Below are 20,418 nucleotides of genomic sequence, written 5' to 3'. Positions count from 1 at the left end.
TATAAACAAACAAAGGCTCATGTATACCTCCTCAAAACAAAACACATAAAATAGCATGTCTTGCACGTATTGTTTAGGTCTGATTTAAAAACATTAAAGACGAGGGAGATGAGGTTGTTGAGGCAGTTTTAGTTTATTGCATAACTCAGATAAGAAGTCTGAATCAGGTCTGCCTGCTGGTTGTAATAATTAACAAAAGCAGACTCGGTTTTCAATTATTGCTCTAAGGATTGCCTAAGTGTTGGACAAAGATCTTATAGGCATGATATCTACTGGATTCAGAAAACAAAACAAGAAGGTTCGAAGAAAACTGTTTGCATGCATACTTATTAAACTACTAAGCGATAGAATTAGATTATTAAAAAAGAGACAGGATTTAGACAAGTTGGTTATAGATTCTGCAACTGACAGTATTCATTACTACTAGTTTTAATGTCTAACACCGAGTGAGGCGAATCAGATCATAGACATGTTTTCTATATGTTGCTGATTTTAAAACCTTGTAGACGGTGTGTAAAAATACAAAAGCCTTACAAACATAGTATCTAAATGTAGAAGACTGGTTTTAAACCTATAAACATGGTATCTAGATGCAGAATGGAATAATCCTATAGGCATAATTTCTATATGAGTTTGAATATGCAGAATTCATAATGGACCTATACACATGATTTCTATATGCATAATTTAGAATACCTATAGACATGGTTTCTATATGCAGAAGCCTTATAGACATAGTATCTATATGTGGTTGAATATGCAGAATTAGAACAGCCCTATAGGCATGGTTTCTATATGTAGTTGAATATGCAGAATTAGAACAGTTTTATAGGCATGATTTCTACCCTTTCCATGCATAGTCACCCACACGTTTTCACTAGCCAGCCCCAAGTGCTTATTACAACTTATTACGAACCAGAATAAATGAAACTACATCATAAAAAAGTAAAAATACAACTAGAGGAAGTCTGATACTGACTTCCTCTTTGAGTTACATGATAAACCCAACTTCAGAACCATCAATCCAAAGCCTTTCTCCAATTTGAGTGTGTCAAAGTTCCCTAAGAGCCTCAATGGGACTCCGGGCAATGCTTACACCCAAATTGCATTATCAGGATAGGGGAAAGTGCAGTGTGGAAGTACCAGCCCTCAAGTGTCCAAGTTCATAGGGAATACAATGGGTCCCAAGGCGAGGCTCACAAGAGGGGTGCAGAACTTAAAGTCTAAGAGAGAGTGCAAGTGAAGAACAGAGTTCTGGTGAATAAAGAAGAGAGAAACAGCTACAAACAGGTGCACAAAAGGGGTTCAGGGGAGTAGAGAAATTGTAAAGAGCCTATTTCTTAGGCAAGGGCAAGCTTTAGGCATGCCCAGCAATGGAGGATGCTGGCATACCTCTAAGACTACCAGAAACACACACTATTAGAGGCTAGGATCCCAGGGGGATCAAGTTTGAGTTATGGACAATAATTTACAGTATTGTCATGCCTCAAACAAACCATAACATGAACACATAGGGGTAGGGGTTTGGGATTCATAATAGAACGGGCAGAAAGAAATTTCAGCATGCTAGAGTAAGTGTTGAACTATACAGAAGCAGTAGGCAGACATGCATACAAAGGTAGTAAATAAACACATTGTTGTGGTGCTGAAAACCTTAAATAAGACATACCAGTTTCAAAGAAGCAGATAGAATAAAATCAGGCAGCAGAACTTGAAAGAAAACATGCCACAGTACAAGTAACAAGAGAAAATACTTTCGAGTATGGGTATAGGTTCAGAAAGACTATGAGTGTCCGCGTCTTTGTGTCAATGAAAGAGCAGATTTTTATAGTGTGAAAATGGGCAGAAAATAAGGTAAGAAAATAATCATGTACCAATTAAGATCAATCATTAGAAGACTTCCTTTAACTAAGAATTTTGAAATACACGGTTACATAGATTAGGTAAGAATCAATCAGTAGAAGTAAATCAAGGAGTCAGAGATTTGAAATTACTGGTTCATGAATAAACCAAGTCAGAAAGGCTAAAGAAAGTTTTCGACTCAAACCAAGTAACAGGGAAATTAGCAAAACAAGGAAAGAAATCAATCAGACTTACACAAAAGGAAGTCTGAAATCAATCAAAAAAATTGAATTCATTTTAGAGGGAAGTTCAACATATATAAAGAGTACAAAAGTATTAGGCATGCGAGGATGAATTTAGGACAAAGAAAGGTGTCATGCAATTGCAAAATTAGTTAACTATAGGAACATGGTAGTCACATAGTAACTCAGCAAGAGAGAGAGTATCAAATAACATGTAGAGGGTCCAGTAGAAGGACCTTAGAAGAGTTTAGCAGGGAAATAGAGTCATATAAAGAAACAAAGGTTGAGACAAAGATTTCAAAGCTCAATCGAGCAGTAGATGAAACAACTTCAGAAACTCGACTAGGTCCAAAGAAGTTTAGGGTTTTGAAATCGAACAAGTTCAGAGATGAAGAACAAGTAAATCACACAGCAAATGGTCTCAAAACTCGAATGAATCCCTAAATTTTGGGGTTTTACCATCAATCGAGCGTAGAGATGAAAGGACGAGAAAATCAGGCAGCAATACCAATGAATAAGTTCAAAAATCCCCAAAAGGGAACTAAGACTCTTAGTATGCATATTCCAGTAGAAGAACATAAGAAACACAGTAGAGAAGCAACATAAGAAACATGGTAGAAGAATTAGCATAAGAAACACAGTATAAAAACACAGAAGAACATAAGAAACACGGTAGAAAAGCCAACATAAGAAACATAGTAGAACATGCTAAAGATCAGAGAAACTTCTAAATAACTCAACAAAACCATAGATCGGAAAAGATAAAAGTTTTGAAAGCAGAGTTTTGAAAGAAACTTTGAGAAAATAGCTAGGGTAAGCACAGATCTACAACGGATCTAAAAGAATTAGAAAAAACTCAAAGGTTAGGGTTTCAGATGAAACCCAGAGGGTGATAAATGCTTGGAAATCATCGATCGAAGTAGGAGAGGTCAAGATCAAGCTCGAATAACCATAGCTGGCCGGAACAAAGTCGAAAACGGCCAGAGATAGCCATAGCACTGAAAACATCCGAGGTCTGGACATGGCTTCTTCATGGTCAAGCCTTGAATCTATAGTGACCAGGAGTGTAGGAGTTATAGGAGACCGGTATAGGGCTTCAATGGCCTTGGAAGCCATGGAATCCGGCGATTTTAGGGTGGAAGCGTAGGGAGGCGGCTAGGGTTTGTGAGGGGAGTGGAGAGAGAACTGAGAGAGGAGGGAGTTTGAAGGCGGCTAAAGGTGCAAATGACTAGGGTTTGGGGGGTAGGTCGGGATTAATTTAGGAAAGGTTAACTGGTGGTCGTTGATCATTTTGATCAACGGCCTAGATTGAATGGGGATCTGGGCGGGCTATTCAAACGGGTTGTGGGTCAGGTAGATTTAGGATTTGGGATGGTAATTGGGTTTGAGATTGGGTTTAATTAGGGGTTCAAATCTGGCCAAAATTGAAATACAAATGGGTTATCATTTAAATAGCCATTTACCCTTATTTATTTTATAAAAGATAGTAACATAATTTCCAGAAATAAATTAAAAGAACTAGTATAATTAATAATACATAATTATCAAATTAAAAACACTGAAGTTAATTTTATAAATAAAAATACAATTAAATCTTAAAAGAGGCCAATATTACAATTATATGCAATTTAGCTTTAAAATGCCAAATAAATTTGTAAAAATATGCAAAAAATTATGTTAGCTATATTTTAGTATAAATATAAGAATTCAATAAATGAATCACCAAAATGATAATTTTGGGAATAATTATTGGGTTTTTCTTGCTAAAATAGGGCAATAAATTGATTTAAAATCCTTCAAAATTAAGAGAAAAATATTAAAACCTTGGAACATACTTACCACTACATATACATGCTATTTTGAAAGTATTTTGCATATATAAAATTTACAGGGAAAAATTGGGTATCAACAGCTGGCCCTCTTTACCCGGGAAGGATGAAAGATTTGTCGGGTAAAGATATGATGGCCAATTTTAGCCGAACGAAATGGTTCAAAGAGACTTAGGCCATAATCTTGCTTCTGAGCTGCCTACATATCCCTGGTTCTACAAGAATCAGGCCGTATGTAGTTCGGGATCCGTCGGCGGAATATGCCGATTGAGATTTCTCAAGAACGGGCGCAATTTTCAGGTTGGGATAGATAGTTGAAATCTGATAGGGATGCGGGAACTGGAGCGTGATCGCTCCTATTGAGATGGTCATTACTCGCCGGTCTACCTACAAATAAGAAATACAAGCATATATTGTGCATAAAAATTAAACATGATGCAAGTTCCCGTCGGACCATGAATGTTGTCTTTGGACGGTTAGGATGACATCCTTAGACCATGACGTCCTGGGCCATGAAGCGCATAATAAAGGATTCGCAGGCCATGAAATGATGCTCTCGGGCTATGAGAATAATGCCTCCGAACTATGATGCCTTTGAATAATGATATGCAAAAGATAAAAGGGGTCTTCTGGCCATGGCATGGCATTCTCGGGTTATGAAAATGGTGCCTCCGAATAATGACACCTTTGGATAATTTGGCGATCTTTCAGCCCATGAGATGCAGTGTTTGGCGATCTTTCAACCCATGCAGATACAGGAGGTGGCGATTTTTGAGTCGTGTTATTGTAAATAAGGTGGCGATCTTTCAGCCATGCAATGGCGGTCTTTCAGCCATGCAAGTGGAAATAAAGCGGCGATCTTTCAGCCATGCAAGCGGAAACAAAGTGGCGATCTTTCAACCATGCAAGTGGAGGTAGAGCTTAACCTCGGAAGGCAAAATAGTAGCCTTATGCAATGCAGAAAAATGCAGATGGAGGTAGAGTTTAACCTCAGAAGGCAGAATAGTAGCCTTATGCAATGCAGAAAAATGCAGATGGAGGTAGAGCTTAACCTCGGAAGGCAGAATAGTAGCCTTATGCAATGCAGAAAATGCAGATGGAGGTAGAGTTTAATCTCGAAAGGCAGAATAGTAGCCTTCCGCAAGAAGTAAAAGGGAAAAATGATAATAGAATTTTCTTAGCTGATAGCGGATTGCGATATTGCAATTGTTGGGGATACTGTGTCTGCTGGGGACACTGCGTTCGGGTAGCAGTTGTGAGTAAGTGTAATGGTTCTAAGAGTTGTATTTCTAAGCAATGTGAGTCTCATGAGTGTATAGTACATTTAATGATTATTGCAACTCAAGTGCCTGCATCTAAAGAAAAAATGTGAGTTTTGTAAAAGGGGGGAGGTTAGTTCGTATCCCCGTTAGCTCTGTTTGACCTGCTCGACTTTGATCTGGTGATGATGTACATATCGTTGGGGGTAGCGTTGCTAAACAAAGTGATTTCAGGAATAAACATGCATGATTTAGTGAAGAAAATGTAACAATAAATACATTATTAAGAATAGTTTTCTTTAGATAAACAGACAACCGCGACGTGATCCAAGACATTGCAACCTTCCTGGTTACGGAATTTTGAGGGTTTTCTCAAAATTCTGCCCTAGTTTACTGGGCTGCTGCTTCTGACTGCTGCTAGCAATAATTGGCTGAAATCGATTTTGGAATTTTGAGGGTCTTCCTCAAAGTTTTGTCCCAGTTTCCAATCGCAGGGAGAAATGAAAATTTTATTAAATTGTGACCAAACCCATATGACTGCCTATATATACCCTCTTAAACGGGAATCAGGTCAGGCGTAGTTCAATTTACATCATATGAAGGAAGCATAAAGATCATACATAGTCACACTTGACTGCATCTGAATTGATCGGCTTCGGCCAGACTTCTCTGTCCATTTCTACAAGTATGAGGGCTCCTCCCGTAAAAACCCGGTGAACCATGTATGGACCCTGCCAGTTGGGAGAGAACTTCCCTTTGACTTCATCTTGATGAAGAAATTTTTTTTCAACACCAACTGCCCCGGTGCGAACTATCTTGGCTTGATTCTTTTGTTGAAGGCTCTGGACATTCTGTTCTGATAGAGTTGACCATGGCAGACTGCATTCATTCTCTTTCCGTCTATAAGGGCTAATTGCTCATAACGATTTTTCACCCACTCTGCATCGTCGAGCTCAGCTTCCTGTATGATCCTTAGGGAGGGAATTTCTACCTCGGTGGGAATGACTACTTTTGTACCATAAACTAGCATATAGGGGGTTGCCTCAATTGATGTGCGGACTGTGGCGCGATACCCCAAAAGAGAAAATGATAACTTCTCGTGCAACTATTTATGTTTCTCTATCATTTTCCTCAATATCGTCTTGATATTCTTATTAGCGGCTTCTACTGCTCTGTTCATCTGGGGTTTGTAGGCTGTAGAATTCTTGTGTCTGATTCTGAAAGTGTCACACATGGCTTTCATCAAGTCACTATTTAGGTTGGAGCCGAAGTCGGTAATGATTGACTCTGGAATCACGAATCAACAAACAATGTGGTCGCGGACAAAGTCTACCACGACCTTCTTGGTTACTGCTCTGTAAGATGCTGCTTCAACCCATTTGGTAAAATAGTCAATTGCTACCAAGATAAACCTGTGCCCGTTTGATGCGGTAGGTTCGATTGGTCCAATAACATCCATTCCCCAGGCGGCGAACGGCCATGGTGAGCTTGTTGCATTGAGCTCGTTTGGAGGTACCTTTATCATGTCTGTGTGTATTTAACAGCGGTGGCATTTCCGGACATACTGGATGCAGTCCATTTCCATAGTCATCCAAAAGTAACCAGCGCGGAGTATCTTCTTTGCTAAGACGAAACCGTTCGTATCTAGACCGCAAGTCCCTACATGAATCTCCTCTAATAGCCTGGATGTTTCTTTTGCGTCGACACACCTTAGTAATCCCAAATCAGGAGTCCTCCTATACAGGATTCCTCCGCTATGAAAGAAATTACTGGATAACCTCCAAAGTGTGCGCTTCTGGGTAGGATTTGCAAGTTTCGAGTATTCTCCTTTCGCCAGTATTTCTTGATATCATGAAACCAAGGCTTTTCGTCCGCTTATTCTTCAACATGAGCAAAATAGGTTGGCTAATCATGGACCTTTACCGGAATAGGATCAATGAAGTTTTTATCTGTATGTTGTATCATGGATGATATGGTAGCCAATGCATCGTCGAATTCATTCTGGACCCTGGGAACATGTTGGAATTCTGTCTTTATGAACCTCTTTCTCAATTCCTGTACATAATGCAGATACGGGAGTATCTTGGAGTTCTTGGTTGCCCATTCTTCTCAGACCTGATGTATAAGTAGGTCTGAATCTCCGATAACTAGCAACTCTTGAATGTTCATGTCAATGGCCATTTTGAGCCCAAAGATACAGGCTTCATACTCGGCCATGTTGTTGGTACAGGGAAACCTGAGCTTGGCGGACACCGGATAATGTTGACTGGTTTCTGATACTAGGACTACTCCTATGCCAACTCCTTTGAAATTTGCTGCTCTATCGAAAAACATTCTCCAACAGGATTCCGCAATGTCTTCTCTTATGAACGATACCTCTTCATCAAGTAAATATATTTTAGGGGTTCGTATTCTCTGTCCACGGGGTTTTCAGCAAGGTGATCTGCTAGTGCCTGTCCCTTGATTGCCTTCTGAGTGACGTAAATAATGTCAAATTTGCTCAACAGGATTTGCCACTTGGTGTGATGACCCAAAATGTCATCTTTAAATTAAATAATCATCTGGGTGTTTTAAGAACTTGAAAAGAGCTATCAATAATTTCTCAACTTGCGTGCGCAATCCGTATAATTTTCTAGAATGTTTTTGTATGAAAAATGGATTAAATTATGAATTAGAGCTTTAAAACTCAACTGAGTTGACTTCGGTCAATATTTTGAGCAAACGAACCCGGATCCAAGATTTGATGGTCCCAGGAGGTCCGTAGGAAAATATGGGACTTGGGCGTATGCCCGGAATCAAATTCCGAGGTCTCAGGCCCGAGAAATGAATTTTTGAGTAAAATTATTTTCTGAAAATATTTAAGGAAAATGGAAATAAAATTTGATTAGAAAGTGATGGTATCGGGCCCGTATTTTGGTTCCGGTATCCGGTACAGGTATTATATATGGTTTAAGCACTTTCTGTAAAGTTTGGTTGAAAACGGACGTCGTTTGACGTGTTTCGGACTCAAAATGGAAAATTTGATGTTTTATGAAATTTGAAAGAATTCTTGAATTTTAAAGCTTAATTCGTGGTATATGATGTTAGTTTAGCGATTTGATCGCACGGTTAAGTTTGTATTATGTTTTTGAGTTGGTGCATGTGTTTGGTTAGGAGCCCCGAGGGCTCGAGAGTGTTTCAGAGGTGTCTCGGAGTGATTTTGGACTTTGGAAAATAGCAGAAAATTTGCAGAAATAGTACCCCGTGAATAGTACCAATGACCAGTACCCAGTGTACAGTACCCCGTGAACAGTATGCCGTGAACAGTACCCCGTGAACAGTAAAAACGCATGAATAGTGCCCCCGAAAATTCTGGGCAGTTAAAGGACGAACAACACGTCTTTTTTTCATTTTTTTGAGTTTCAAACTCGGTTTTTGGGCGATTTTGAGGTGTTCTTCACGATTTCAACTCAAGTAAGTGTCCTATACTCGAAAGTGTTTATATTGCATAAATCCATGGTTATTTTCATCGTTTAATTCAGATTTAAATGGAAGAAATCAAGATTTTTGCAAAATCTTCCAAAAATGAAAATTTTAGATTTGGAGGTCGAGTTTTTATCGGAATTTGATAAAATTTGTATGGGTGAACTCGTGGTTGAATGGGTTATTGGATTTTGTAAGTTTCGTCGAAATTCAAGACGTGGGCCCCACGAGCGATTTTGAGTTAAATTTTGGATTTTGTTGGAAATTTAGTATTTTCATATGGAATTAATTCGTACGATTTATATTGAGTATATTGAATTATTATGACCAGATTTGAAGCTTCTAACGAATTCGCGAGGCAAAGACTTGTTGGAATTTTGAATTGGTTGCAAAGCGAGGTAAGTGTTTGGTGTAACCTTAGCTTGAGGGATTAGGAGTTGTGTCTTAATTGCTACATGTTAATTGTAGAGTACGACGTATAGGCATGGTGACGAGTATCTGTACGTTGGTGTCAAGCATGTACGTGAGTCTTGTATTATAATTTTTATGACTTAGTTGTGGTTTATTGCGCTTCATATGTTATTATCACCATTGTTGCCTTGCCAGGATGTTTGTTTGATATTATCGTTGCCTTGCCAGGATATTTGTTTGATATTATTGTTGCCTTGCCAGGATGTTTGTTTTTATATTATTGTTCCCTTGCCGGGATGTTGTTGAGATATTATTGTTCCCTTGCCTGAAAGTTGTTATATTGCTCTTGTTCCCTTGCCGGGATTCCTGGTGATTATTGTTGGCTTGTAACTGGGAGCGGGTGGTACGCCTACCACAAGATATATAATGAAATAGGAGCGGGTGGTACACCTACCACAAGATATATAATGAAATGGGAGCGGGTGGTACGCCTACCACAAGATATATAATGAAATGGGAGCGAGTGGTACGCCTACCACAAGATATAATGAAATGGGAGCGGGTGGTACGCCTACCACAAGACATAATGAAATGCGAGCGAGTGGTACACCTACCACGAGATACATGAAATGGGAGCGGGTGGCACGCCTGCCACGAGATACATGAAATGGGATCGAGTTGCACGCCTGCAACAAGATGTGAAAACAAAGTGAAATATGCTTTTGTTTCCCTTATTCTTGTTAGTGATTGGATTTTGATTCCTTTATTATTCTCTTGATATTCTATTTTTACTTTTTTTTATATATGTTCAATACTCCAAATTTCAACAATTGTTACATTTTTTTAACTCAATTGATTTCTCAACTAAATTTTCCTTAAACCGTTTGAGGTTGTACTTTACAAAAAAAAGGAATTTTTACTATGTTTTGATTTATTCATTTCTCGCATTAAAGGTGAAGGATTCATTCGATATTGTACTTTAATTGAAAAGGGTATCTTCTTTATCAAATGATTTCTAAAAATAACTTCATATTTTCTTGTTGATTTCCTAATTGGGTTGGAAGTTGTACTCTACTTTATGTTAAGTGAATGAGGCGTCACAAGGTGACATTTACTCGAAAGAATTATATTCGAAAGATGCTTATTTGAAAGATATTTTATTTAAAGGAAATATATTCGATATATATTCATTGAAAAGCATATTATCTTGGAGATTATTACTTGAAGGATTTATAGGCGAATTATATTTGAAGGACTTGATGAATTGATTGCACTTGTATCTATTATTTGTTGAGAAACATTTATGGTGTTCTTGTGGCCTGCTATTTATATCACTGGTTGGTCATTATTGCCATCATTGTTATCTGCTTCCTATAATTTTTGTACGCTATATTGCACAGGTTTATTTGGTAGTCTGGTCCTAGCCTCGTCACTACTTCGCCGAGGTTAGGCTAGGCACTTACCAGCACATGGGGTCGGTTGTGCTGATACTACATTCTGCACTCTTTTGTGCAGATCCCAGTGTTGTAGACTTCGGACTGCAGTGAGATTGTTGTTTTCTTGTTCATCAGGTGATCCGAGGTAGTCCTGCAGGCGTCCGCAGGCCTTGGCGCGTCTCTTTCTATCTACTATTCCTGTTTCTTTCATGTATTTCCAGAGACAGTATTGTATTTATTTCTTTCAGACCTTTATTTGTAGTACTCCGAGACAATCTGTGAAGTTGTGACACCAGTGTTGGGTAGATTTGTTATGGTTTGGTATTAGTAGTATTATTATATCTCTACAATGCAGTCTTCCGCTTATTCAATTATGTTGTTATCTAATTGTTGGCTCTTAACCGTTATCGGATTAAAAATGGAAATAAGGTAGATAGTTCAGTTGGTTGGTTTGCGTAGCTTTCACTAGTAGGCGCCATCACGACTCCCGAGGGTGGGAAATTTGGGTTGTGACAAGTTGGTATCAGAGCTCTAGGTTACATAGGTCTCACAATTCACAAACAAACTTAGTAGAGTCTGAAGGATTGGTACGGAGACGTCTGTATTTATCCCCTAGAGGCTATAGAGTTAGGAAAAGTTTCACTCCCATTCTTCTCTGTCGTGCAATTTTGTTCTCTCATTGCTAAATTGAAACCTCTACTCTTGTCCTTTCACAAATGGCAAGGTTATGTGCCGCTTTTTCAGCCAAACAATGTCATAGACCGGTGATAGATCAATTACGTCTTCGGAGACTTTGCGGAGGTTGGATAGGTCTCACCAAGCTCTTCGCTACCACTTTCAGCGGTGCATCTTTTGAGGACCCGCAGGATTTTCTTGACTGCTGCTATGAAGTATTGCAGAACGTGAAGATAGTTGAAAGCGATGAGGTTGATTTTACTATGTTGGAGATGACAAGTAGAGGTAGTGGAAAGATAATGTATTTACTAGACCAGTTGTGGTTCCGACGGAAGATGTAGACGTATCAAAAGATCACCTAATGAATCATGTTGGGGTTCAGCGTACCTTGACTTCTGGTTGATTTATTTGAGTTATGAAGGTCAAATATTGTGGATTATCGGATGTTGTGACATATGGCTTCGTGCCAAGTGAAGGGAGTCCACTATCTACGATCAAATTGCAAGGTCGTGTGTTATACCGATTTTGGCCTGAGATGTATTTATGTGGTATTGAAAGGTTTTCCAAAAATTGTATATGATCAAGAGCTGAGATTTGAATGGGATGATGATGAGACTTGCGATATTCCCGCGTCCTTAATAATTCTACATTTCAGTATCAACGGGGTAATGAAAACATATTCAGTATACTCGTAGTGCTTAAGTTAATCACAACACTCGCGTGGGGCAGTCATCTTTTAATGTACCAGTGGCATGAAATTTCTTGCAATGGTTATTTAAGTTATTCGGTACAGACCTAGTATGAGCAGCCGAGCTGCGGATGGGTTGTTATGAAAATGGAGATACTAGGAACATCTTGAAAAATTATCCTAGACTTGGGAGAGACATATTTCGTCAAAGCACTCAGGCTACGTTCCCCATTGCAGTTACTACTCCACTTACATGACCAACCATAGGTAGGGGTCAGGATATTAGAGGTGGAGGTGAGACTCCTAGAGGTGGAGACCCAGTCCGTTGATATGTTTTCTATGGTATGGCTGAGGTTGCTACACCAGACGGTATCGTTATAAGTATGGTCTCGAATTATTATAAACTCAAAATCTCCTTAACTTGATTCGGTTTTGAGTATCGAGGAAAGTTCTCCTATTGTGCTCCACTTATGAGTGAGCTTCATAATTCTTAAACCTACATATGTGAATAATTCTGCTGGGAGATTATATAGAGATAGCCATGTCTATCATTATGTGTTGGTCATTAAAAATAGTTGTGAGGCTAAAAGTGACTTTTGTGAATTAATTCGATGAGTTTGATTTAATGTCTAAATAATTGATTTCCATTGTAAATTATATGCCCTACCGGTAAGAGGGATCATTGTATGTTGTGATTTTTTTTAACCGAAATTATTTGAAAGAAGGAAAAAAGGAAATGGAAAATTTTAGTTGGCACAATGTGCAAAATACTTGTGATTCAGAGCTGAGGATGAGATCCTCACATTTTTATATGATATGAAATATTTAAATCGGGCTACAAGCTACGGTGGATGTTATATAAGGACAAGGTCCTGGTGGTGAAAATTTTATGTGTTTAAATTCTCCTTTTGTGAAATTAAAATTTGTGTTGTAGCACTTGTAAGGAGTCATGCCTATTAGGCTTATTTGAAAATTCTTGTATGAATATTTCTGTGCATAATTTTCCAAAATTGTATTGTAACTATTGAGTTTTAGCCTACAAGGTGAGAGCCCAGGTGGTGTTAAATTGTGATTCGTTACTTCGGATAAGTAATTATAAGATCCCCATGCCTTGTTGTTAGTAATATGGAGGTTTGAAACAAAATTTTGTTAACATGAGGTTAATTGGCGATGTTGTAATCTATTATGAGCAACCATTAAGACCAGAGATGTGGTTATGGTCATACATATGGTGCATTTTATGTCAAGATATCATTGTGATAATGTCGTGCTTGTAATGCGGAGATTAGTGTTATTGATATATACTTTGTGTTGCGTTGTTGGGTTGTGGACATGTTGTTAGGAGTTATTTTGGTGTTACTCTGACAGGTGAATAGGCCCAATTACAGGGGAGACTCTGCCGAAATTTCAGAAAAATATGGGATATTGAGATGTGCAAAGAAATAGATAAGTTACATTATGTGTTTGAAGACGGACTCTACTTCTCATTTAAGGACGAATGACCCTAAGTGGGGGAGAATGTCATACCCCGTATTTGATGGGTGCATAGGCACGAGTTGCTATAGCCAGTCGGGACTAATATCGTGTGTAGACATAAAAATCGAACCTTTCTAGAAATGATTGGAGTGTAAGAAATTTGGTCTTGAAGTTTACGAATATGAATAAAGGAAATGATCTCAATTGAAATGATGTTGTCGGACTTATGTCGAATGCGATAATGTGGGATCAACCGCGAATAATTGTGTAAAAATAAAATCATCAATTTGGTAACTTCAGAATAATTCTTAATACGTTCGAGGGCGAACGTTTGTTTTAGAGGTGGAGAATGTGATGACCCAAAATGTCATCTTTAAATTAAATAATCATCTCGGTGTTTTAAGAACTTAAAAAGAGCTATCAATAATTTCTCAACTTGCGTGCGCAGTCCGTATAATTTTCTGGAAGGTTTTTGTATGAAAAATGGATTAAATTATGAATTAGAGCTTTAAAACTCAACTGAGTTGACTTCGGTCAATATTTTGATAAAACGAACCCGGATCCAAGATTTGACGGTCCCAGGAGGTCCGTAGGAAAATATGGGACTTGGGCGTATGCCCGGAATTGAATTCCGAGGTCTCAGGCCCGAGAAATGAATTTTTGAGTAAAATTGTTTTCTGAAAATATTTAAGGAAAATGGAAATGAAATTTGATTAGAAAGTGATGGTATCGGGCCCGTATTTTGGTTCCGGTGTCCGGTACAGGTCTTATATATGGTTTAAGCACTTTCTGTAAAGGTTTGTTGAAAACGGACGTCGTTTGACGTGTTTCGGACTCAAAATGGAAAATTTGATGTTTTATGAAATTTGAAAGAATTCTTGGATTTTAAAGCTTAATTCATGGTATATGATGTTAGTTTGGCGATTTGATCGCACGGTTAAGTTTGTAGGATGTTGTTGAGTTAGTGCATGTGTTTGGTTAGGAGCCCCGAGGGCTCGGGAGTGTTTCGGAGGTGTCTCGGAGTGATTTTGGACTTGGGAAAATAGCAGAAAATTTGCAGAAATAGTACCCCGTGAACAGTACCAATGACCAGTACCCAGTGAACAGTATCCCGTGAACAGTAAAATGCATGAATAGTCCCCCGAAAATTCTGGGCAGTTAAAGGACGAACAACACGTCTTTTTTTCATTTTTTTGAGTTTCAAACTCGGATTTTGGGCGATTTTGAGGTGTTCTTCACGATTTCAACTCAAGTAAGTGTCCTATACTCGAAAGTGTTTATATTACATAAATACATGGTTATTTTCATCGTTTAATTAGGATTTAAATGGAAGAAATCAAGATTTTTGCAAAATCTTTCAAAAATGAAAATTTTAGAATTGGAGGTCGAGTTGTTATCGGAATTTGATAAAATTTGTATGAGTGAACTCGTGGTTGAATGGGTTATCGGATTTTGTGAGTTTCGTCGGAATTTGAGACGTGGGCCCCACGAGCGATTTTGAGTTAAATTTCGAATTTCGTTGGAAAATTAGTATTTTCATATGGAATTAATTCGTACGATTTATATTGAGTATATTGAATTATTATGACCATATTTGAAGCTTCGAACGAATTCGCGAGGCAAAGACTTGTTGGAATTTTGAATTGGTTGCAAAGCGAGGTAAGTGTTTGGTCTAACCTTAGCTTGAGGGATTAGGAGTTGTGTCTTAATTGCTACATGTTAATTGTAGAGTACGACGTATAGGCATGGTGACGAGTATCTATACGTTGGTGTCAAGCATGTCCGTGAGTCTTGTATTATAATTGTTATGACTCTGTTGTGGTTTATTGCGCTTCATATGTTATTATCACCATTGTTCCCTTGCTAGGATGTTTGTTTGATATTATTGTTGCCTTGCAAGGATGTTTGTTTGATATTATTGTTGCCTTGCCAGGATGTTTGTTTTGATAGTATTGTTCCCTTGCCGGGATGTTGCTGAAATATTATTGTTCCCTTGCCAGAAAGTTGTTATATTGCTCTTGTTCCCTTGCCGGGATTCCTTGTGATTATTGTTGGCTTGTAACTGGGAGGGGGTGGTACGCCTACCACAAGATATATAATGAAATGGGAGCGGGTGGTACGCCTACCACAAGATATATAATGAAATGGGAGCGGTTGGTACACCTACCACAAGATATATAATGAAATGGGAGCGAGTGGTACGCCTACCACAAGATATATAATGAAATGGGAGCGGGTGGTACGCCTACCATAAGATATAATGAAATGGGAGCGGGTGGTACGCCTACCACAAGACATAATGAAATGGGAGCGGGTGGTACGCCTACCACGAGATACATGAAATGGGAGCGGGTGGCACGCCTGCCACGAGATACATGAAATGGGATCGGGTTGCACGCCTGCAACAAGATGTGAAAAGAAAGTGAAATATGCTTTTGTTTCCCTTATTATTGTTAGTGATTGGATTTTGATTCCTTTATAATTTTCTTGATATTCTATTTTTACTTCTTTTTTTTTTTTATATATGTTCAATACTCCAAATTTCAACAATTGTTACATTTTTTTAACTCAATTGATTTCTCAACTAAATTTTCCTTAAACCGTTTGAGGTTGTACTTTACAAAAAAAAGGAATTTCTACTATGTTTTGATTTATTGATTTCTCGTATTAAAGGTGAAGAATTCATTTGATATTGTACTTTAATTGAAAAGGGTATCTTCTTTATCAAATGATTTCTAAAAATAACTTCATATTTTCTTGTTGATTTCCTAATTGGGTTGGAAGTTGTACTCTACTTTATGTTAAGTGAATGAGGCATCACAAGGTGACATTTACTCGAAAGAATTATATTCGAAAGATGCTTATTTGAAAGATATTTTATTTAAAGGAAATATATTCGATATATATTCATTGAAAAGCATATTATCTTGGAGATTATTACTTGAAGGATTTATAGGCGAAAGATTTATATTTGAAGGACTTGATGAATTGATTGCACTTGTATCTATTATTTGTTGAGAAACATTTATGGTGTTCTTGTGGCCTGCTATTTACATCACTGGTTGGTCATTGTTGCCATCATTGTTATCTGCTTCCTATAATTTTTGTACGCTATATTGCACAGGTTTATTTGGTAGTCTGGTCTTAGCCTCGTCACTACTTCGCCGAGGTTAGGCTAGGCACTTACCAGCACATGGGGTCGGTTATGCTGATACTACACTCTGCACTCTTTTGTGCAGATCCCAGTGTTGTAGACTTCGCACTGTAGTGAGATTGTTGTTTTCTTGTTCATCAGGCGATCCGACGTAGTCATGCAGGCGTCTACAGGCCTTGGCGCGTCTCCTTCTATCTACTATTCCTATTTCTTTCATGTATTTCCAGAGACAGTATTGTATTTATTTCTTTCAGACCTTTATTTGTAGTACTCCTAGACAGTCTGTGAAGTTGTGACACCAGTCTTGGGTAGATTTGTTATGGTTTGGTATTAGCAGTATTATTAAATCTCTACAATGCAGTCTTCCACTTATTCAATTCTGTTGTTATCTAATTGTTGGCTCTTAACCGTTATCGGATTAAAAATGGAAATAAGGTAGATAGTTCAGTTGGTTGGTTTGCGTAGCTTTCACTAGTAGGCGCCATCACGACTCCCGATGGGGGGAAATTCGGGTCGTGACACTTGGATAGCTTGCCAGTGGGCATAGGCTTCTGGAAGATGTACTTTAAAGGATCCATCTTTGATATGAGATATGTAGTATAGGCACAGAAGTAGTGCCTTAGCTTCTGAACTACCCAAGTCAAAGCACAGCATGTGCGCTCTAACAGAGAATATTGGGCCTCATACAGGGTGAACTTCTTACCGAGGTAATAGATGGCCTGCTAATTCCTCCATGTTTTGTCATGCTGCCCCAGAACGCAACCGAAAGCTCAATCCAATACTGCAAGGTAGAGTAATAGAGGTCTACCTGGCTCTGGCGCGACCAAAACAGGTGGTGTTGACAGGTACTCCTTGATTCTGTTGAAAGATTTTTGGCAGTCATCAGTCCATTTGGTAGCGGCGTCCTTCTTCAACATCTTAAAGATTGGCTCACAGATAACCGTAGATTGTGCTATGAATCGACTGATGTAGTTACGTCTCCCCAAGAAACTCATCACGTCCTTCTTGTTCTTTGGCGGTGGAAATTCTTGAATAGCTTTGACCTTTGATGGATCCAATTCTATTCGTCGGCGACTCACAATGAACCCAAGTAGTTTCCCATAAAGAACCCCGAGTACACACTTTGCGGGATTCAGTTTCAGGTTGTACTTTCTCAATCTATTGAAGAACTTCCTTAACTCTTCCATGTGATTAGTGTCTTTTTTTGGAATTGATGATAACATTGTCTACGTATGCCTCTATCTCCTTGTGTATCATATCATGGAAAATGGTAGTCATGGACCTCATGTAGGTGGCCCCAACATTCTTTAATCCAAACAACATCATCTTGTAACAGTACATCCCCCATGGTGTAATGAAAGCCGTTTTATCAGCATCTTCTTCATCCATACAGATCTAATGATACCCAACAAAACAATCTATAAATGACTGCAGCTCATGCTTGGAAGTCAACATCGAACCAAGTTGGCCCCATTTGCAAACAGAGACTAATCTCCCCAATGGTGGATCTGTGGGAGCTGTCAAAGGCTTTCACATTGATAGCTCCGTCCTTTATCTCGTGCAATCCTTTGCCCAACTTCTTGAGTGTTACCAGTGGACAAATGTTGAGGCTGGAACCTCCATCAATCAGGATCCTTGTGATAAAGTAGTCTTCGTATTGCACAGTGATGTGCAGTGCTTTGTTGTGACCTAACCCTTCCGGCGGTAGCTCATCCTCATGAAAAGTAATTTTGTTACATTCCAATACCTGTCCAACCATGTTGGTCATTTCCCCGCCAGTAATGTTGCTTGGCACGTATGCTTCGCTCAACACCTTCAATAGAGCATTCTTGTGTGCCTCAGAATTTTGTAGCAAAGCATGTATGGAGATTTATACCGGTGTTTTGTTAAACTGGTCGATGACCGAGTATTCCTTGGCCTGTATCTTTCTCCAAAGATCATCTGGACCCGTTTCAATAATGGGCGGACGATTGGAGGCCTGCTTGCTTAACTCGGCTAGATGTTCAGGGGTAGAAACTCTACCAGTTCTTGTCATACCCTATGCGGCAACAGTTTCCTCGGTCCTACCCTTGCCTTTTTTTCTTGCCTCGGCTGTATAGTCCCATGGTATAGCCTTGGTATGGAATGGCGTCATGGTGGACATCGCCAATAGGATCTACGTGGACATCTTCACTCCGAATGAAACATGTTCTTTGGGAGGTAAAACTGCAACTTTAAATGGTGGAGGTGCGTTTGCTGGAGTCACGAATTCGACCTTAATTGATGTTGGTGTCTTTGTAGTTGCTTCGAACTCAAGTGGCACAGACATGTTTATCACAGCGTCCCCAGATGGCTGAATCTGGACTATGATTAGATTAAGAGTAACTATTGGTTTCCTTGGATCATCACCTTCTGTGATCAACCCAATTGACTCCTCGGGATCCTAATCATCCTCTATTTCGATCATGTGGATGCCTCCACCCTTATGGTCTGGCAGAGGGTTATTGAGGACATTTGGAATAGGTTTCTTTGCGATAATAATTTTGTTGTCAATCAGAGCCTGGATCTTGTCTTTTAGAGAACGACATTCGTCGATGGTGTGTCCATTCTTGCCGGAATGGTATGCACAGGATTTGTTTGGATTGACCGATTGATAAGGGTTCTCAGGGGTTATGGTAGGGATAAGGGTAACATAACCAGCGGCTTTGAGTCTCTCGTATAACTGGTCAATGGGTTCGGCAATGGCTGTATACTATTTAGGAGGTTTGCGGTCATAATATGGTCGAGGTCTATGGAAGTTTTGGCGTATAAGAGTGATTGATAGTGGGATGGTTGAGCATTGTAGGCTTGTTAAACAGGTGTGGGTTGCGAATATCTGGGTAAAGTAAGTTGATATGTGGGAGGTGAAGGTGATTGATAAGTGGGTGATGGAGTTTGGTAATAGGGTGAGGGTGCTTGGTAATTTGGTGTAGGCTGATATGTGAGTGGAGGCATCAGATAGGTTCGGTATTTGATGGGAGATTTGGTTCTCTGTGCAACCATTACGGCCCCTACGTTCCTTTTCTTGGACGCACCACCAAACTGTAAGGCCTTGTTTGTAGCTTGCAAGGCCTCAAAGTTCGTGACAACACCACTTTTAATGCCCTCTTCGATCCTCTCACCCAGCTTGATGATGTCAGAAAATTTATGGCTTTCAATCAACATTAGCCTCTCGTAATACTGCGGGTCCTGAGCCCGGACGAAGAATTTGTTCATATATTCTTCCTCTAAGGGAGGTCTGACCTTAGCAGCTTTAGACCTCCAGTGAGTAGCATACTCGTGAAATGTTTCTGTGAGTTTCTTCTTTAGATTCTAAATGTAGAACACATCCGGTGCATTTTCTATGTTGAACCTGAACCTGTCCATAAAATCTGACGCCATACCTACCCTGTTTGACCATTTCTTTGGATCTTGGCTAATGTACCAGGATAGAGCATCTCCTTTCAGACTCCTCATGAACAGCTTCATGCGGATTCTCTCGTCTTTCCCTTTTCCAACCAGTTTATCGCAGTATGTTCTTAAATGGACCCTTGGATCACTTGTACCATCAAACATTTTGAACTTTGGAGGTTTGTACCCCTCGGGTAGTTCGACATCGGGCTGTATGCAAAGATTTTCATAGTTCAGCCCTTCAATTCCCTTATTTTCTTCAACGCCTTGAATTCGGCTAGTCAATTTTTTGAGTTCTTCAGCCATGTTCCTGATGAGCAAATCCTTGTCATCAGACTCGGGTGTGCTTGAGATGGGTTGGGTGGAGTGTGTCATAGTCTCCACGTAGATAGGGGTGTTATGGTGGGTGTGGAAGTGGCCATTTGTGGAGTTTTGAGGTTCCGGGATGAGGAGTGGGGTATTGTTGGAAGTATGGTAGGGGTTGCAGTGGTAGTGATGAGCGGGATAGTTCTGTGGCTTCGGGATATTTTGTGGAG

The 20,418-nt window shown here is 39.3% G+C and overlaps 1 protein-coding gene across 1 annotated transcript; it reads right to left on the bottom strand.

Annotated features, from left to right (window-relative positions):
- Positions 1-18,629: 18,629 nt before the first annotated feature.
- On the bottom strand, positions 18,630-20,047 carry LOC138871465 (uncharacterized). Its single transcript, XM_070149346.1, has 3 exons — positions 19,880-20,047; positions 19,508-19,804; positions 18,630-18,812 (listed from the first exon to the last, which is right to left on the bottom strand). The coding sequence occupies exons 1-3, from the start codon at positions 20,045-20,047 to the stop codon at positions 18,630-18,632; spliced, it is 648 nt and encodes a 215-aa protein (XP_070005447.1).
- Between the last annotated feature and the right edge of the window lie 371 nt (positions 20,048-20,418).

The sequence above is a fragment of the Nicotiana sylvestris genome, chromosome 6 (genome assembly GCF_000393655.2).
Source record: "Nicotiana sylvestris chromosome 6, ASM39365v2, whole genome shotgun sequence".
NCBI classification, from domain to species: domain Eukaryota; kingdom Viridiplantae; phylum Streptophyta; class Magnoliopsida; order Solanales; family Solanaceae; genus Nicotiana; species Nicotiana sylvestris.
Note: the sequence above shows the minus strand (reverse complement) of the source record. Positions and strands in the feature narration are given on the sequence as shown.